The 21,829-nt window shown below is 34.7% G+C and overlaps 1 protein-coding gene across 13 annotated transcripts in view; it reads left to right on the forward strand.

Annotated features, from left to right (window-relative positions):
• Positions 1–21,829, forward strand: part of LOC121431563 — a 119,700-nt gene that overhangs the window by 39,813 nt on the left and 58,058 nt on the right. For 7 of the 13 annotated variants that reach the window (XM_041629082.1, XM_041629091.1, XM_041629092.1 and 4 more), the window contains 11 exons: positions 1,900–2,096; positions 2,929–2,955; positions 4,580–4,991; positions 7,662–7,736; positions 11,416–11,606; positions 12,037–12,112; positions 14,653–14,691; positions 18,236–18,295; positions 19,640–19,661; positions 20,157–20,268; positions 21,252–21,289. In XM_041629082.1, the coding sequence (XP_041485016.1) occupies positions 1,900–2,096; positions 2,929–2,955; positions 4,580–4,991; positions 7,662–7,736; positions 11,416–11,606; positions 12,037–12,112; positions 14,653–14,691; positions 18,236–18,295; positions 19,640–19,661; positions 20,157–20,268; positions 21,252–21,289 (1,249 nt within the window). Of the gene's footprint in view, positions 1–1,899; positions 2,097–2,928; positions 2,956–4,579; positions 4,992–7,661; positions 7,737–11,415; positions 11,607–12,036; positions 12,113–14,652; positions 14,692–15,267; positions 15,274–18,235; positions 18,296–19,639; positions 19,662–20,156; positions 20,269–21,251; positions 21,290–21,829 lie in introns of all 13 variants that reach the window. The other 6 variants (XM_041629084.1, XM_041629088.1, XM_041629086.1 and 3 more) reach the window with 6 other exon arrangements.

Consider the following 21,829-nt stretch of genomic DNA (forward strand, 5'->3'; position numbering starts at 1 on the left):
CATATAAGTAAATAATGAATTCATAATTTTTTTTACCAACTTGTAGGAATAACTGCTTTAATATGCTTCTTAAAATTCTCCTTTTGACTCTTTCAAAGTGTGTCTTTGCATGTTGCACTTAAATAGGTAGGATGAATAATAATATTGACAATTATGTTAATAATAGTAATAATGATGATTTTATAATGATATTGCACTATAATCATCTTAGAAATATTAACAGTGATGATGACAACAATAAAAATCATAGCTATAATCATGACTCTTTATGTTAATACTTGTAAAAAATTAAAATAGTAATGATAATATTTTATAATGGCTAAAAGTATGTCAACCACCCACAACTAACACCAACAACGACAATAAGGACGATGATAACAGCAGCAATAATAATGGTATAATGATAATGATGTTAATAATAAGAAGAAGATGAAGAAGAAGAATAAAGAAGAATGATGATAAGAATAGAAATTAGAGAAAAAGATAAGTATCAATTATGATAATCATGAAAATCATAATAGTATGAGGTTATTGATCGTTAGGCTTCTTAATACCACTACTTCTCAGTTCTATGATCATGATGGTAGGAGAAAAATAATTATGATTTTTAATCTAATAATCAACTTAGATTAAATGGCTTAATTTAATTTTATGTAGTACCTTAATGGTATTGTCAACAAATAGGATAGCTAAAATAATAGCTGCTTTAATTTTTATCAGCCATGCACAAAATCACCATTTTTTTTATCCCCCAGGCATTACTTCTTATTGCACACTGAATGAAATGTAGAGTATTTGTATCCATCCATTGACAATTGATTTCTTTTATGACTGTGTGAATATCTTCAGTAAAATTTTGTACTTTGAAATCAGAATTTTCAAAGAGATAATCTATCACAATATCCAGTTTGGTTTCATAAATTCTCTGAAATTGTTGGTATTTTTATGTTCTTCTGTTAACACAAGCACATTTGAGGTTTTCCTTAAATATACAATGCCTGTGCATGCAGATCTTGTTCAATCTTCAGTCCCAGGGTACTTGATTTTGTGTATGGTTGGTAAAGATTTATGAAAAACAATCACACAGTTTATCTGGAGTTTCATGAGGCATCTTTTCTTTCACTGACAAGCATCATTATAAGCTACTGAAATCCCTGCATGCTATTGGCTGAAAGAGAATTTGATGGTGTATTAATTCACCACAAGATGCTTTGTGAAATGCCACCCTGTGTTGAGCCTAAAGGTCATGGCTGGTCACGGCTTGTCATGGAGCAATTGATTAAAGCCATTGACCTTTAGGATTTAGGTATGTTAGCAAAACTCCAAGCTGCATGCATCTTTTAGCTGGAATCCCACTCAGCACCCTTTCTGTCCAATCCTCCAATATTAGCATACATGTAGACATAACGGTGGAGAATGTGGGATTACTACCACAGCAAAAGATGCTGAGTTGGATCCCTGCAAATGGATACGACACAGAATGAAATATTAAATGTGCATTGTGTAACAGCTGCATCATCTGCTTTCTAAATCCATGGGCCTGTTTTCTGAAGTAAGATTTAATTTAAATCTGGTCTAGCGTTGTGGTTTAACTATGGATAGCCAGTTATGTTTATAAAGAGAAGTTCATCAGCTCATTTCACTCCCAAATGATTCATAAATATCTGGGGATGATCAATAAGACTTTTAAGACTTTTAAGAGTGAGGAAAGACCATTGCAGCAAGGATAAACATACAATATAAACAAAAGTTGGACATTTTTGGCTTCCCATAATTACAGCACAGAGTAAGACCATGGTCTAAGTTAGACTTACTTCAGAATATGGGCCATGATGTTAGAGAGGGAACATTCTTGACTATTTTTTTTGTTCTCTCGCTAATGACCTGTTCTCTCCCAAGGTGTATGGTCACCTCCCAGTGGAGATCCATCCAGAGGCCCCGCTCCAGCCCAGTCTGTCCCTCCCCCACCACCAGAGAAGGACGAAGGCATCGCTCCTGTCTGGACTCCGGGCGGCAGCCAACCGGTCAAGAAAGAATTCAAACCGGTCAAACTGGACCTCACAAACAGGCCCAAGGTCAGCTCTGCCATAGCACCGGTAGGAATCTTTTAGCAACCTTTTAAATTCTGACGACTACCCCTTCTCCTCCCCTAAGAGAAATATTTTATTAAGACAAACAAGAACAATCAGATGACAACTGGGGAGCATTTCATGAAAGGACATGTCAGACGTTTTTATCCGACAAGTTCCCTTTTAGCTGATAGTTACCACAGTAACAGCGCTTCTCATCCCATCAGAATCAAGGAAAGATGTCAGATCTGACGACTTGTCCCCTGATATAAGATGTTATCCTGAAAATTCTTAATATGAATTTAAAAAAATGTGTTGTGTTATCGTTAAAATAGCAGTTGATTTTTCCATTCTGTAATCCATTAGTGTTGTTGCTTCATGATACATGTAGCTCCTAATTAGCCTCTCAATACATAAGCCTAAAATTCAATCATTTCACATTAAAAGTAGCAATATTGATTCTTTATACAATAACAATGTCCTCATAGCACATGTGCAGCATTCATGTTTCTCTCCTATCTATAAAGCCTAAATGTATTTTGATAGATTAATTCTGTGTTCCGCTTCATTTTGGGCTTGAAAGTTAATCAGTCTTTTTTGTTAACTATTAATACCTATAGTACCCTTGCAATTTTCCTCATATTTTCAGTTTGCAACCGTGTTGAAACATTTTCAATCACAAAGAGTGACAGAAAATAGGCCCTTGAGCTTACCTAATTACTTGAAATTAATCGAACTTCAGATTAATTCCCTTTAGAATTTCCTTAGATTCCCTTTTATTCGGTAGGAAATTTAAGTGCTTCATTTTGAAGGGCAAGTCATTAATCTCTAGCATTTTGATGTCTAATATTTAATGCAGTTCAGAAGACAATCGACTGAAAAAATGGTTGGTACATTGAGAACAGCATTGTTATGATATATCAAGTACAATATATATATTGCATTAAACTAACACATTTAATGTCATCAAAACAGGAATATTCAATAACTAACGACTGCCTTGATACAGAAATATGATATGGGTTTCCGATTCTTTGCCATGTAAACACTTTGTTTCAATAAATCTGAATTGAGTTGACATAATTTTTTTTTCAACATACTGTATATATATATATGGAAAATATAACATTGAGATTCTAATGTTAGTGAAAGGAAACTTCAAACATCACTACACTGTAATTTATGTACTTGAACAGCAATATACTGTAGTATGTGACCCATCTATGTAGACATTGATCACTATAATGTACGTGTATGATGGGGGGCCTAAAGCTACGCACTATGTTCTCAAACGATAAAAACTATGCCAATTTTAATATTTGAACAAATTATCTTTCACTAATTTGTGGTAAATATTCCAAAGATCCTTAACCAAGAAGAAAATATCACAAATGTCACTATACAAAAATCTTGCCATGTTCTCCAAACACCTTGATTTCGCCGCTTGATGTAGAAGGGGTCCTAAAGCCACGTACTCCATTAATCATGCAAAAAAGTATATCCTGAGCATCAATTTTATATATCTCCATGTTATTATAGGAAAATATGAAGTCAAAGCGAATAGAACTCTGAAATTCCAAACAGTTGCTGGTTTTCTTTGCATTTAAGGATTTATAGCAGCCTCTGTAGAAAAATTGAATAGGATCGTTCGCCACACTGCAGACACTATTCCATACACAGAGTGCGCATTTTGCCATTGAAATTGCATGCGCAGTGGTAAGGTGCATAGCTTTACGACCCGCGAAGATTTAGGACCCCCTACAATATATTTATGGTGGGAGAGTGCTGGAAATACATGTACATCTTATATCATTTATTGTATATTTTCCCCCATAAGCAGGTTGGACTATAATAGTGGACTAACCATACATTAAGGTTAATGGATATTTCACAACTTTTACATTTGGATGGCTACTAATATTATATTTTAGTATTCTTGATCCCATATTCAGTCGTACTATTCATAGAAGCAATAATTTGCACATGATTCAATATAACCTTTATGGGTTTTTGAAAATGCATATATTTTACATATCACTGAGAATTTTTTACTTTCTCTCCCACTGCATCTTGTTATAAGTTTATCTACCACAGGTCCTATGCAGCCTATATGAATCTCTTTTTTAAAAGCTCATTTTAGGTTTCCTATAGAGTTCTTTCAAAGATCTCCTTTGTCATGTTAAATTGTATTAAATTTGCACATACATGTATATTATGTGTAGACAGATGTAATTATCAACATGAGTTAATGTGACAAGAAATGTCTTTACAAAGTTGCTTTTGTTGAATATTTTTTCCTGTAATTCAATTGATAGTTGTTGTGAGAAGGTACATGTATTATACAGTCAGTTGATGTGCGTACCAGTTGTACGATCATAGCAATAATACTTAATATACTTCAATATTGTTTACAGCTTATAGAGACTTCTGTTGAAAGAGGTGTTAGGCTCGTTAGAATAATTTTAATTTGTCTTAGATTTGATTTGATTTTATATACTTTTGTCACACAGGCTTACTCATTATCAACACCAGCTGCACATACATGGACCCCTCCAAATCAGGGGGCTACCTCCCCTAAACCGATCACCCCTCAAGTCGACAAACCTCAGTATACCCAACCAGTTGCTGTGGACACTCTCCCGGACCCCTCCCACATACTCTCCCCTGGGTACGTCTCGCCCCGCTCTTCAATGCAGGAGTCCCACCCCCCTCCACCACCTCAGTTTGCTGGCGACGGCCCCACCTCGCCCCACCCTCCAGCCTCGCCCCATCCTTCGGTCTCTAGAGGTGTACCCGTTAGCCCAGCTGGGGCAGTGCCTTATCAACCACGGGAGTCTGTGCCGTACGACGGAATGTCCAACGGGTATGGCTTTATACCAGCCAGTGCTGTAATGTCTGGATCACCAGGTGCTATTCAATCAGGTGAGCTCCCTCCCTCTGCAGAACATACAGTTGCTGCTGATGATGAGTAGATGTATTAATGTATAATCCTTATGAAAAAGCTGTTGAATCATTAACTTCTAACAACCTTGTGCAAGATTTAAAAGAGCAAGAAGAGTAGGACAGGAAAGAAGAATATACATTCTGAATTAAAGCACTGAGAAGAGATGCCCATGTACTGATGCTTTTCCTTTATAATGGTCTCAACCATAATCACACCAAATCTGGCCCAGGCCACCATGTCCCAAGCCGTATAATCATTCTGGTATCAATCATGTGTACAGTCTCTTTGTAAAAATATATACATTACCAATTTCCATCATTTTTATGAACTTCAAGGCTCTTTCACATCGTTGCGTGCAAGCCTTGCGTGTGACTTGCGGGTAACTATTTTTTGCTACTCGCCGGTCGTCCGCAGGTCTCCCTCATTGACGGTATCTCGCACGGTTTGCACGCCGAAAAATTTTGAACATGCTCCAAACTTTGTTGCAGATGGGTTGTGGGCAATCACCCGCAAGGCTTGCACGGAATAATATGACAGGGCCGTAAAGGCATTCTATTGGACTAAGGCCCTGTAGCATAAAAATTACTATTATGGTAACTTTGCCATTCAATGGTAACTATGATGATAACGGTGATCAACGGCCAATCAAAATCAAGAATTCCATGCCAGTTACCACCGTATAATGGTAACTTTTTTGCAAGGGGGCCCAGGTGTGATCCTTTATATGTCTTCCTACTGAGACAGCAGCCTGCATTCTGGGGGGCGTTTCATCAATATTTTCGTCCGACAAGTTGTCAGATCTGACAACTTTCCTGGATTCTGAGTGGTTGAGAAGCACTGTTACTATAGTAACTGTCGGATAAAACGTCCGACAAGTCCTTTCATGAAACGCTCCCCTGAAGTCGGGTTTAATGCATTACTCTGGTTAAAAGTTGTAATTCAACCATGGATAATCAATTGTGACGTAAATCTCTAACGGTAGAGATTCAATTTATCAGCCACTTTGACTCTCAAATCATCTTCGACTGTACATGTAACTGTCTGGGAAAAAATACGAATTGTCTCTGCCATTAATGAAGTAAGGAAGAGCACAGTATAATTTATGAAACATGGAATTTTAAAGAATTTTTTACTCTTTCGGCTTGCCACAATTTTAGCAAAAAGACCGTGGTCTTAGTTAAACCTGACTTCAGAATGTAGGCTAGCGTATCTGCAGTATTGAGACCAAGTAACTATCCATACAAAAAAGAAAGAATATATTCACAGACATCTGTTTCTCATGCTGTATAAAATAAAGGCATGATTTCATTGCATGCAGCATGGAAAAAAAATGTTTTGTTATTTACTGCTTCATTGCTCTGTACAAATAATACAATCAAAATGCATCTTTGGAAAGGAAAATAAGGAAAGCTATAATTGCAATAAAAAGTTTATAAAAGAAAACAGAAGTAAGCCAATTTAAGAAGGTACATGTACCTTCCAAAAATTCAGGTCCAGTTTGGACTTTTCTTTAAGCACAATCTCAAATATCCCAATTGTTTTTTGTTTATGCAAGAATTATGCACGAGGAATAGTTAGATGCTTGGCAGATTTCTAGCTGGAAAACTCTTCAAAAACTGGAATCCCATCAGACCTCGCATTGTATGTCCTCAGAAGGGCAAGAAGATTTTTTAAAGGTCAAGTTTACCCCAGACGAAAGTTGATTTGAATCAATGGAGAAAAAACCAAGGTAGCATAACACTGAAAATCAAGAAAGTTATGACATTCTAAAGTTTAGCTTATTTTTCACAAAACAGTTATATAACTCAGTAATATGCTAATTACAGATAAGATGGTGTCCCTCACTCACTATTTCTCTTGTTTCTTATTGTTTGAATTATACAATATTTCAATTTTTACTTATTTGACAATAAAGACCCTCTTGTTTGAACCACAGAATGTACATGTAAATACAATGGCAATTCCACATGTGGGAGGATTTCACGTGTCTTTCACATGACCATGAGGAGAATATTAGAATAATTTATATATCACATAATGAAATACAAAAGAATTAGTGAGTGGATGATGTCATCAGTCTCATTTGTATACTAACCAGGATGTGAATATTTAATTGTATTGTGATATTGAGTGAAACTTTTAAACTGTCATAACTTTCTTATTTTCCAACCAATTTTGATGAAATTTTCAGTGTTATGTTTGTTTGATTTTTCTCTTTTTATTCATTTTGTATTCATTTATTTTTGTTGGGGTGGACTTGTCTTTTAAAAAATATTCAGTGTTGATAGGAAATCATTCATCATTGCAGGAATAATGTTATAAAGTTAACAACCTTATTGCTAATATGCATTTTAGTTTTACTTTTAGACTGCATGATGATAATCGGCATAGATTTACAAATATAACTTCTCTTTTTGTAAGAAATTATACCTATGTATATTTGCTTGCACATTAGATTTTAATTTGATTATGATTTCTAATAATTTCTCCTTAATCCAATGCATTTGATGATGATGAATTATTAACTCCTAATGACTTAATCCTTTCATCTTTTCATTTATATATTTTAATTTTTCCTTCATTTTCACAATTCATCTTTGATATGCCAATTAAAACCCGGCTTGATTATGGTTGCCTGTCGTGTGTAGATTTGTTGACATGGGGGATACAGCCGGGCCCTGCCCCGCCTCCGTCGACCAATGACAATTCTACAATCATCCTCGGTGAGACTTTGAATGTGAAATAGCTGTCTGTCTGTGTGCCCAAAAGCAGCGCAATCTTAAAAAAAAGGAATTTCTAGCTATATATATATCTTGTTTTAATAATTCGCACCCACACCTAATAAAGAACTTCTAGAAGGTTCATGTAGTTGCACTCGCCGCTGCACATCAGATTTCTGTCTTCCTGTCAAACGCGATAGAGGCTTCATGGTACACTATGCATGAAAATCCATTCAGATTTCATTGAAATTGGGCAAGTAGTATAGAAGTTATAACATTAAGAAAAATCATAAAAAACCAGGTACATGTATGTACAACCTCTGGAAATGAGAGAGTTGATGTCATAATGTTGATGATGGATTTCCCTCTGAAGAGTGGGTTTAAGTCACATTAGAATATCAACGAAGCACCTCAGGGCCCTGTCTTACAAATAGTTACAATTGATCCAATCAACCTTTAACTATATGGAAATCCATCAATGTCATAATTTTTTCCTAAGGAAATGTTCACAATGTCCTTTGTAAATAAAGACAACATACTGAGTTTTCAACAACAAAAAGATGAATGTATGAATATACACCATGTCTTGAAAATATTTTGAACAAACATGCAGTTTAGATGTCAACGTTGCATGCTTTCCATAGTGGTTGATCGGAACAAATGCAACTGTTTGTAAAGGCGACCGCACATCTTACGACTCGTCTGCGACCCAATTTCAGAATAAACTAGTAGAATTTGATGCTAATATTGAGACTTCGAATATCATACTGTGTAATGTTCTAAATCATCTTACAAATACCTATGATCACATTTGTGACTATGCTATCATCCTTCTTAGAATAAAAGCGAATTCAATATCTAGTCGTAATGACGTCATAGCAGTCGTACGATTGACTACGATTTGAAACTAATTTGGACTTTTACTCCAAAATAAGGGGTTGCAATCTTTCAAAATGGTTATACTATTATTTCAATTAATTTTAACGTCAAATAAAATGATATGTTCCATTCACATCTTCAGAAAATGAGCAAAATGCAATTTGTTCCAAAATCGGGTTGCAGACCAGTCGTAAGGTGCGGTCGCCTTTAGATAGAGCCAAGGATTTATCTTTTCAAGAAACAATAAATGGGGAACCATGTAGCCTCTACAGCGATAGCTATCCTTCCATATATGAAAACTCTCTTCAGAAATTTGTTTTTCTTGTGTGTCACATAGGAAAGTATTAGATCTTTGTAGAAAAAAGTGTCAATGAATTTTTAAAAAAGATTCTAGACATCAAAACTGGTTGACATGGTGATTTTCGTATTCTCTTTTCTCTATTTTATTGTTTGTTCATATTTTCTATTCGTAATAAATTCTCAAAAATTCCTTGTTTAGTATATTACCTGGTGCACATATGTGCAATACCAAATGATAAAACACCAACTCTAGTCTCATGTTTTGAAATTCCAACTTCAGACATGTTTATAAAAATTGTTTTTTTTTTTGTTTGGGGGGGGGGGGACTTACATAAAGGTGAACTTTTTCTACCAGAAAATAGTAATACAAATAAATAAGATGTAATCTATCCAATGATAAAAAAGGGTCCATTTTGCCACTGTTTTACTTCAATATCCATGGCCTTGGAAGGGTAAAATAATAACAAATTTTAATATAAAATGTCAAGATATTTGCTGCGACTGTTTCATATATATTTCCTTTCATCTCTGGCTATTACAGTAGTGTAGCACCTTGTTTAGAGAGGACTTTCAATGTAGATCAGTAGACATACTGTATGTAGTTGATTTGCAATTTGATAGATTGAAGAAAATAAAGAAACAAAATCCTTGATTATTTTCATACAACCATTGATCATTTCCCTCTTTAAAAAAATCATTGCATGTGCATGTCTGAACGTTTCATCCTTTATCATCAGTCTTCATTTAATTCATAATCATAATAACAAATTTACCATAAATTTTCCATCATCTATTTCAAATTAACTTTCAAAGTATTTTATTTTGTAGTGTTCTAATGTGACATCAAAGTCATGACACTCATGTATTTTGTGCACCATCTTTCAAATATGTTAAAGATTGCTGTTTGAATTTACACAGACAAACTTATGGGGGAGCATTTCATGGGTCAAATAGTTGGTGATTTCGACGGACTATCGTTATAACCTACTGAAATCCTTGCTTGTGATTGGCTCAAAACAAAAAGTCAATGGAAATCACTGACTATGATGTAGTTTGTTACATGAAATGTTCCTCAGACCTAACAACACATCACAGCTTTTCATGAATTTCTCAGTGCAACTTGAATTAAGGTCATTCTACTTGCGGTGATCCGTTAGCGGTTAAGATGTAGAAGATCATTAGGAGCTTTCATATTTCTTTCATGATATTTAGAGAGGATATCATTGAAAAAGGGTCTGCCGCAAAGGGTTACTTTTCAGATGTGCCTCATATGTAGATTATGATAAAAAAAAAAAGATTGTGTTTGGACGACATCTGTGTGTAGTCCTACACATTCACATTTGTGTTTAGTCCCATACATTCACTTCTGTGTGCAGTGTGCATGACTCTCTATAGAATAGCAATTTGCAATCAAGTTACATATGTACCATGTGATTTCACTGATTTACAGCAAACAACATATTAGATAAAGACCAACTTCCACAATTCAATCTCACAATGCGGGGATCGTAACACAAATCTCAGTGATTGATCATGAAGTTGATTTTATCACTCAATTCCATTAAATAATCAATGCAATGAATCAAAGAAATCAGCACAGCAATCAAAAACTTGACTTTGTGATATGGGTGCCAGAACTTGAAGGTTTATTGGATTTATTCATGGGTATTTCCTTGATTTTTTACCATCATATCTATCAAGGCAATACTTTCAAAAGAAGATCTTTAGTATTAGTGTCTGGTAGTTAAAGATTCTGTTTCATATTTCATCTCTCAGTCAGAAAATTTTGCTGCTCAGCTTTAAATTGACATTAAAGTTGCATAACTATGTTCGCTGTTACCTGTAAAATTATGTTCCTGTTAAAGGGATGGTCCGGTCTGAAAATATTTTTATCTGAATAAATAGAGTAAAATTCACAGAGCAAAATGCTGAAAATTTCATCAAAATCGGATAACAAATGATGAAGTTATTGAATTTTAGAGTTTGTCAATATTTTGTGAAAACAGTTATATGAACATTGTCATGAATATCCATTAGGTGGGCTGATGATGTCACATCCCCAACTTTCCCTTTTCTTATGTTATTACATGAAATCAGAAATGTTTCTTTTTTTCATACATGTACGTGTGTAAATTATGTGTCTCCATTATGATGTAATAAGTTGCGGCAATAAATAACTAATAGTTGTCAATCAAATTGTGATAGTTCTTGGTAAAGGAAAATTTGAATAAACCTAATTTCATATGATAAAATACAAAAGAACAAGTGGGGATATGACATCATCAGCCCACCTAATGAATATTCAAAAAGGCATGCCATAACTGTTTCACCAGAATAATGCAAATAATTCAAAATCCAATAACTTTGTTTTCCAATTTAGATCAAATTTTCAGCATTTTTCTTTGTGAATTTTACTCTATTTATTGAGATATGAAAATCTCCAGCCTGGACCATCCCTTTAATCATTCTTTTCTTGAAATCCAAAAACCTTTTCCTACCCTAGATCCATCAAACCTTCCTCCCGGTGCACTGTTCCAGAAACAGACGGTAGATGGGGACGTTGTCCACACCGATACCTTCTACCCAGTTTCTAACATGACAAGAAAAACATCCACCGTGACAAAACACGAGGCACCAAACTATGATGGTATCGGCCCGAGGGATAAAGATGGATTACCTCTTGGTCTCAGACAGGTTAGTGGTTCTCTCACTCGCCATCATTTATCAATAGATATGATAATCCTTCTTTACCCAGGATAGCCCACATAGTTTTACTGCTGGTCTTTCTTGTGGCATGAGGTACTTTTTCCTTTTCATTAGATTTTCACTATGATTAAAATGTGTTTGTTTACTTATCTCTTTTTCAAAGCTCGATCCTCACAAGCTATGCTTTTCTTAAGGCCCTTCCGATTTCAATCTTTAATTGAAAATGACTATTGATTTTTACTACAGTTTAATAGCATTATTGCCCCTCTCTGTTCTCATATGCTGAGCGCCTGATCCCATGATTTGGCTAGGGATCGAACCCACGACCTGCTGTTCGTGAGGTGGGCACTCTACCACTGAGCCACCATGGCCTGGTATTCATATATGCATGTATGTATCTCCTTTTTTCTTTTCATAGCATGTGAAGGAAGACAACAGACATGACTGGTATAAGGAAATGTTCAAGTCTATTCATAAACAGGACAGAGACGAAGGTAAGAAGACTAACTCCCGAAACCCCTCTCTTACTTTTGCCCTACACACGCCCCCCAATCTCACCACACCCTTGTTTTACTTACCCCTCTAACATCCAATATATCGTAATCCCAGTCACACCAAGAAACTGAAACCAGACCGATCATATCACGTTATTTCCAATGACATACCATCGGTCGGTTTGGAGTCCGTTCGTTGGTATGACTGTCGCATTTTACTTGACCCCTAATTGTACTCCTTGCCTCCTCACACATCCTCCACTTGGCACTCTATATTCAAATCCTATCTCACACCAATTATCCCTCGGCTCCTTTACAGGGTCTTCACGCCCCCTTCTCCCCCCTCTTTTTCTCTCTCCATTTCTCTTCATATCCACAGTGGATGTCCCTTGGGACCCCCACTGAATTATAACACATGTACATTTGGGCCCTGTCTTACAAAGGGTTACCAATGATCCAATCAACCACAACTATGGAAAGCCAGCAATGTCATCTTCTAAAATCATGTTTGTTCAAAATATTTTCTAGGTATGATGTATATTCATGTATTCATTGTTTTCTTAACAATTCAGTATGCTTCTCTTTGTTTTCAAAGTACATTATGCAAATTTCCTTTAGAAAAAAAATTATGACATTGATGGATTTCCATATACTTGAGGTTGATCAGATCAATTGTAACTCTTTGTAAGACGGGCCCTTGGGAGCATTTCATGAAACAGATTGTCTGGGATTTTCACTGACAGTTGTTAAAAGCTACTGAAATCCTTGCATCTGATTGGCTCAGAACAAATTAGTCAGTGAAAATCACTGACCATTTGCTTCATGACACACTCCCTGTACGAACCCCTAATGGCATTTCCCAATCTCATGACCTGGGGACCGTTTCATGGAAATTGTCTGCACTGACAAGCTGTCTTTATCCGACAGTTACCATAGTAACAGTCAAGAGGCCAGTGCCTCTCACCCAATCAAACCCAAGGATATAACTAAAATTGTCAGCGCCAACAACTTTCATGAACCCCCCTCTGATCTTTTTCTTACTACTTGCAGCCCCAATACCCCTTCCCGCCTTGACACTTTTTTTCCACACTCGATCACATTGCTGAATTAGATGGTGGCCCTCGGTGGTTGTCAAATAGGAACTGTGCATTACCAATGCAAATTGGCAGGGTAGTAGCACGGATCCCCTTTTAAGGCGATAGAGCCCTTATAAGCCTCTTAGATTGGAAGCAACACTCTTCCATCCTCTAAGCCTCCTCCTCGGTCCATTCCAAGCTACCAAGACCGCCCTGAAAATTTAAACATGTTCTATTCTTTACATTGTAGATCTGGGGAGCGTTTCATGAAAGGACTTGTCAGACGTTTTATCCGACAAGTCCTGTTTTATCAGACAGTTACTATAGTAACAGTGCTTCTCAACCAATCAGAATCCAGGAAAGTTGTCAGATCTGACAACTTGTCGGACGAAAATATTGATGAAACGCCCCCCTGTATGCTGCATTCACATTTCCCCTACGGCGGCTGTACAGCGAGTAAAAAACAGCCATTTTATTCACTTTCATTCAAGTCACCTATGTAACTAGCACAAAAATATGTTAACACGGCTGTTTCCGACTTGCTGTACGGGTGCCGTAGGGGAAATGTGACTGCAGTGTTAGGGTCTATATTGTTTGAGCAGAGTCTGATTACAGGGTTAACCCTTTCCTTCGCGGAGCAAACCAAATTGCCACCACCGCCATGATCTACCATCTAATTTCAGCTATCTGTGATTCCACCTCAAGTCCCATTTTGACAAATAACTTGCACTTTTTCTATTGGTTGTTTATTTTTTCAAATATTTTTTTCCTTTAAATATTATGGTAGGAAACTTAATATTCAGCATGGCCTTGTATTTTGAATGCACTGCACAGGGCTATTCAGCTGTGAAAGATGCATCACTGGTATGGCAGTGCACCAAATTTTGACAATGCCAGCACCTTAAAGTTTTCATTTCTATTTGTTCAGCAAAAGTTTGATATTTTCTGATTATTTTGAAATGAAATTTCATTTTGACTAAATGCATGTCCCGTTGAATTTCAAGTATAAATGGGTTGCATCCCAAATTTTGACTTAAAGGTATTATGCAGACAGGGATATTTGATTCTTGTAAAATTTACCAATGGAAAGATTAGGATATATTGCAATAATGGGCATACAGCAGGTAAACTAATTTCACCCTTCATGAAATTCTGTGTGATTTATACACATATGAGCATAAAGATGATGAAGATTACAATAATTATATTAATATTAGATTTTTTCATTACATAAATATCCACTAAAAATGGTGCTTAGGCTGAATTTCATATCGAGTACTTTCTACCTAAAGTGATAACCAATGTGTTATTGTGGTTTAGATGATTCAGTTTAGAATATAAGAACATACAACTGCTGAAAAAATATATATATAATCATTCTAATTTGTTTGCCCATTCGCCCTTCCCCCATACCCCTTTCCTCTCATCACCACACATATATATATATTTTATTATATTTTCCAGATGATAGTGATGATATTTCGCTTCCACAGAATGTAGAAGGTTATATAATTATTATTGCAGTCATTTTAGCTTACCATACTCTTTCAGCTTCATTTATGTTCATGTTGCATAACTCCAGCTGCTTCCCATGCATATCATGGCAATTATTCATTTGTCTTTGTCATCATCAAATATCTTGTAAATAACCAAATATTTCATTGTCAGATCTTGTATATATGTTGTAAAACTATTTTTATGAGAAAGAAAACCTTGATGTTTATTTGGCCCTGATTTGTTAATGATTTAAGAAAAATATTGCCCCTGAAAATTTTATTATGACTAGAATTTGTAATATCTTTTATAAGATATAAGTTGAAAGGAAAACAAAATATGCAACTGTTTAAATTATGTAAAATAGCAATAGAAAAGTTATATTCACATACAACGCAAATGTTGCTCTATATGGAAGCATTATGTGGATCAGATTTAGTGATCAAGTACCCTGTATACTTTCTCAAAGATATTTATTTTTGACCAAAAACCATTTATTTTCTTTCCATTTATTTTTTTCATTCACCATTCATTCGAAATACAAAATAATTCACACACATACTTGCTCGGTTTATGAAACAAAAGATAATGGTAAGTTAGCTTCACTCTTGAATGAAAGCTTCACTACTTGTAATGAGTGCTTCATCATTTTCCTGACAAAAGGCAGGAAAAAAATCCATGGTTGCATTGAAACTTACTGGAAGAAAGGGGAGCTGTTCCAATAAAAACTTATTTCGTTTTTAAAAAAGATTATATTTAAATTTCATATTTGTCACACCTGCATAGCAGGAGGGAGATATGTAGGTATTGCTTTTCTGTTCTCGTCAAAATTAAAATCAAAATTAAAATCTTTACCTACAGTGTAAGGTTAATTTTTTTTGGAAGTTCTGAGGTCCTATGTTTTAAAGAGAAATGCCAGTAGTTGCAGTAAACACTGATTTCATGAGAAAGTCTGTAAAACCAGGCTTAATTGTCAGTATATCATCGAGGATCTAGATCTGGTACAGTTACATAAACTGAACTTTGTGAAATCTATGCTGAAAAATGTTCACACTGAAGATCACCAACACAGATAGGCACACGTGGGACAGTGTATTATTATTGCTGGAATAAAGACCCGACGGAAGTGACCGAATCCGCGCTTATTTTGCTTATTTCTCAGCAATTACACAATTTCTTCCAGAATCCTTTGGCACATATTTTTTATTCATACAAACGGACACTTGGGTGGTCATTATATTAGATTCTATAAAAAGTCATTTTGAGATCGTTACCAGAACTGGAATTTATCTTTAAACCTCTGGCATCTTAGTTATCAAGTGTCACTATTCATTTTAATTATATTTCAATTCACAAAGTCTCAAATTCAATTCAGATCAATTAACTTTGACCATGTTGTGGTATCAACATAAACAACTCTGCCCATGAATTGAACTGTCCAATGAAAGAGAAAGATAATACCCCATGATCAAATTTGATATCTTGCTCATTATTTCTTGGCATTAATGAAAAAAAACCCTAGAATATCTTGCCCAAACTTTCAGTAAAAATAACTATGAATCATAGAAAGTATACTAATTTGTGTATATATTTGATACTTGATTATTAAAATGAAAGAATATCACCCACTCTGATAATTGGAAAATCTTTGGTACAGTTTGTCATTCTTAAATATTACATTTACCCCGACTTGTACAAATAATTTGAGATTTACACCAACTTGTACAAATAGTTTGAGAAGCGCCTTTCTTCCAGGCAGTTGAAGTGATAACATGGAGTAGACTCCTTTTGCCAGGTACCCATTATTTTGCCTTGATCAATATTAGCCTTCTGTCTTCAGCATCTTGTATTGAAGAACTGAATCTTATCAATATATTCATTTATACTTGAGTAGTATTTGAAATTAGGTTGTAGCATTGAAAATTAATTATAAGCCTAATTAGTATAAATGTTAAGGTAGTCGTAGAAATAATGCTTTGATTGAATTCTTTTGGTTAGAATTAACACTACACTATATCATCCCTTTATTCAATTGAGAAAAAAAATCACATCGCCTTGCCTTGTCCCCCTCCCCTTCAAAATACCCTGTTATTACCCCTCATTTTACGTTGAAAAAAAAGATGCTCTTGGGGGAAAAGGGTGTTAGTTATTGTTTCTTAATTGTAAAGCCTATAAAAGCATTCAGCTATTGAAATGTTTTAATTAAAACAAAAATTAAACAGAATTACAGGATGAAATTGTGGTATAATATGTAATGGTTCATGTGAATTTTGTGCTTGTTTTGTTGTTTGTGTGGCCTCCATCCTTGATTCAGAAGTAACCTGTCTTTAGAAAAATGCATGATTTTTCATTTTAGTGATTTAGACTTTTATTTTGCTGTTAATTGTCTTTTTCATTTTTTTGGTAGCATTGCTTTATAAAACAGATTAATGTGTGTGGTTGTTAGTTTTAGAGAAAAGCTTTATCTGTGGAAATCTTTCATTTTTTTTTTAAATAACTTTTAAAGACCAATTTGTACTTTCAACCTAGATTATTAATATTAGACATATTAAAAAACCAAATGACCCATAATATACATATAATCATCAGAATCATTAAAATTCAAGTCCATCAACAGTAAGTAGTTGAGTAAAAATAGATGGAGAACAATCAAACAAGAAGTAAATATGGAAATGTGGTAAAAAATGTAAAATACCTTATTTCATTTCAGTTTTTGCATATTTTCGTAAAAAAAATAATGTGCATATGACTCGTGGTATGCAAATGAGAAACCTATCATGTCATATACTAACTATATCCTATATTTTATTTTTGAAATCTGTATGAATTTTCATTTTTTTCACTCCAATAATGTAAAACTATGGTTTTATTCCTCTTTCCTCATCGATATGCAGTTTATTGTGTATCAGTGTAGTGTTTTTTTTTTATTCACTAAGATTGACAATTTAAATGTTTGATATTATAGATAATGAATATACCAAAGAAATATTGAGTGTGTAACATCATTGACTCCCTCATTAGATTGCTATGCCAGGCAAGACCTTAAAACATGCTCGTTTCTTTTAGGAATTTGTCCAAGGCCCTGTCTAACAAAGAGTTAAGATTGTTCCAATCAATCTCATCTGTATAAAAATCCATCCATTTCATAATTTCTTTTATGGGAATGTTGCACTATCTGCTTAGTTCAAGAGAATCACACTGAATCTCCAAGAGAATGATGAATGTATGAATTATACATCATATCTAGAAAATATTTTGAACAAACATCCATAGTTGTGGTTGATTGGATCAATCCCATCTCATTTCAGTTGCATGATCAGGCCATGTTACCTTAAGCTTAGTGATTGACTGTGGAGCTAATGTTTACGATTACCATACTTAATAACCAATCAACCATATAAATCAGTCCTATGATCAATCGCTAAGCTTTATGTGACAGGGTCTTCACTTAACTCTCTTGAAGGCATGCATGTATTGCTCTCTTGAATATAGTGGAAGTAGTTGGAATGCTCACTGCTGTTATTGTTTTGTACTTTGCTCTTTATCTGTTTAGAAGACAGTTCTGATAGCGTGTTTTTGAGTGAGAATGAAGCTGTGCATGCGCATGTTAAAGGTGAGCTGTTTGTGCCGTGCATAGATGGTAGTATTACTTTTTTCTAGGCACTTTTATTCCATTCTCTACTGAAATCTCTGATCCCCATTCTAGTTTTTGTACGGGGATTTCGTGAATTACAGTAGGTAATGGGTTTATATGGCCTTAGTACATTTTGGCTTGGTTTAGTTTCCCAAATTTATAGTTGTACATTGTATTTGATTGATGCACATTTGCAATACCCAATTACAAATGCACCAACACTTGGTGGACATTTAACTTTTGGTATCAGATTGGGTTAATCTAATTGTGAAAATTGATAGTGACCATTTGGCACTCCATAGGCAATTATGCAATATAATACAGCTTAGTTGGGATTTAACCTGGCATTAACCCTTTAATACTGGCCAATGCAGTCCATTTGTAATTATAGAATATGGCATGGAATATAATAAGATTCATGAAATGAGTAGTTAAGACTAAGAATGCTAATGCTTTTAGTACCTTGCAGAGGGAAACAGTTTATACCCTTCTTGCATTAACTGGTCCATTCCCTTGCATTATATATGCACAGCATAATTGGTCATGTGATTATCTTTGATTCATATGCATGTTTGATGGTTCCACATATATTTTTGAACAGATGATGTTCATTACTAGATTTGCATATTAATTCGCAAAGTTTTATGCTCTCAACTTTTATGTCTACTATTAAGCTTCTTTTGTATGTTTTCTTTTACTTTGAGGCAAGGTATCAATTCTCTATCTGGTCCTCTGACAAATCTCACTTGGGTTTGATTAAGCTTTTCAAAAATGTGATTCAGACTTTTGAAACTCATGTAAGATTTTAAGCGAGGGAAAGGCAAATCTTAATTGTGATTCCAACACCCAAAACCAGCATTAACACTACTTGAAATCACCCAATGTGAGATTTAAAAAAAAATCAAAATAAATGGGAAATATGGGGAAACGGATCAAACAAATCCGTTGAATGCAAATTTAATGCTGCCTGTACCTATTGGACTGTAACTTGTACATATCCTGCTCTATTAAAGTTGATTTTATTATATTTTTTTTACTGTAGTTACCGATGCAATTATATTTCATTTCCATAAAAGAATAATAACAACTGATATACAATTTTCATATCAATGATAATAGTGCATTGGTCACCCTTATTTATTTGTCACACCCATTTTGAAGAGGGAAATAGTGAGCTGATATCCCATTAATAGCTCAGCAATACAAGTGAACTTAATTTCTTTGCTATGATATTAAGAACAAGATAAGGAGACAGATATCATTGTATTAAACATAATAAAAATGCTAATGAGTCTTTTTGTTTTATTCCATGTGTCATTGTAGATGACTGGAAGAGAGATGAAAGGTGAGTCAGTGAATAGCCTTCACACTTTAGAAACACTTTAGAATATTTTTTTTTATTCATCTGTATCTTTAAGATTTTTTAATAATATTCTTTGAATACTATTACAATTTTTGTTTTGTTTTGTCAAGACGTGTGCAATCTTGTCAATATTTTGGGATCTGCTGGTCATGAATAAGTTTTATATTGATTTTGCTTATTAAACTATTTAAAAAAAGCATCATCCATATCAAATCGACCAAAAGAAAAAAAAATATTTTTCAATGGATTTTCCATCTTGCATTTTGATTAAATTTACTTTTTTAGCAAACAGTATTTTTCTCTGCTTTTAGCCTCATAAGTTTTTGAATTATTTTCTAAATGAATATTGGTGACATTATTGGTCTTTGCATGGTGAATGTCTAAATGTTAGCAAAGTAAATACAAGTATGTTATGTACAGTATGTACCATGATTGTAAGTTGAATCACTGATGGATAAAATAATTCTTTCTTTTCAGGAGTACTGAGCCAGAGCATGTGGTGAAGAATACTCCTTCATATCGAGTACAGCCTGGAAGAATACAAGATTTTGTGCCAGGAAAGTCTGCCCTAGCAGCTCATGAAAAAAGTGTAAGTAATTCTGATATGCCTTCATGAAATGAATAGTTTTACTTTAATTACGTAGTAGTGGAGTGTTGTGACCCAGTGGATTAGCCTCCAGACTGTAAATTGAGAGAGTTGTGGGTTTGAATCCCAGCCACATTGTGCTGCTCTCAACCCAGGTGTAGTAAATGGGCACCTGGCAGGAACATACATATATTCCTTGAAATACGTGTACCAATTTACCTCATGATGGCTTTAAAATCATTGAACCCAAATTTGAGCAAATTCTTCAATTTTATGATCAGTCGGATCAGGGCAACATAATTGTTTTTAGGCCTTAAAGGTATTGTTTAACTTTGTGAGCAGCTGATTTTAAAAATTCTCAAACCAAGATGAAACATGTGTACAAGTGCATATATTACAACTAATAAACCCTGAAAACAACCATTATTGAGAATGAAAAGCCAAAACTACAAGGCAAACCTCGATTTTGTAAATAGGCGTCTTATAGACACCTAAATAGTACACATAAGTGTATGGGATGAAATTAAGATGGTGTTTCCGGTCACTTTATATTTCAATTTTTGAAGCACTAAATAATCATTTTCGAACGCAATTTTTTCGGGGCTTCATTTTTGGAACATATCACAGACACAGGTGACAAGTGTGACCTTCTAGCTCAGATTTTTTAAAAGTCAAACCAATGTTAAACAATCACTGGCCTTAATTATGTGGATGTATACTGATTGTGGTTGGTAAAAACATGATATTGAAGAAACCATGCAAACTACTGGACTAGTGGTTATGACTTTGTTCTAGTAATCCAGAAGTCGTGGGTTCGAATCACGCCCGGTCTGCCTGTGATGTGTTCATAGCAGTTGAGCTCTGCTTGTAGTATCGTTGGAGACGGAAATGATATCTTACTTCTTGTCTTTATCACCCCAAAATTCATTACTCCATTTGATTTGATACTGGACAATTATTACCAATTATTTATGCTTCACTGACAGGTCTTATCAAGGAAAGATGGTCCTCTCTATGATGGAGGGTAAGTATGCCCTTTAAACTTAAAGGGGAAGGTCTTCCCTGATGTTTCATTTATTTTGGTAAAGGCAGAAAAGTGAGAGAAACTTACCAATGGGGGTTCGAAAATCATTCAATTGGATAGTATTTTTTTGAATAATGCACTTACACAAGTCTGTACCTTTGTTAATTTTTCTCCCAGGATCAACAAGTTCTGGTCATGAAAGAGAAATTTGTAGGAAGTACTCCAAAGTTATTTGAAATTAGTAATACATGTATAGAATGTGTGTATGATTTAACATTTCAGAATTACCAAAATCATCAGAATTGTAACTGTTTTGCTTGTTAGCCACATGACCTGCAGCCATATCTCTTTTCACAGTAGACCATTTTACCATGATACTTTTTTTTTCTAAATTACACACTCACCCCAAAACCTATGATCTTTCTGACAATTGGAGACCAGTAATGAATCTTTTCAGCACTGACAGTTACAATTGGACACAGATACTTCTGAGCCAATCAAAACGTAGGAAGGGTGTCGAATTGGATAGCTTGCAAGACA

The sequence above is a fragment of the Lytechinus variegatus genome, chromosome 18 (genome assembly GCF_018143015.1).
Source record: "Lytechinus variegatus isolate NC3 chromosome 18, Lvar_3.0, whole genome shotgun sequence".
In the NCBI taxonomy this organism is placed as follows: Eukaryota; Metazoa; Echinodermata; class Echinoidea; order Temnopleuroida; family Toxopneustidae; genus Lytechinus; species Lytechinus variegatus.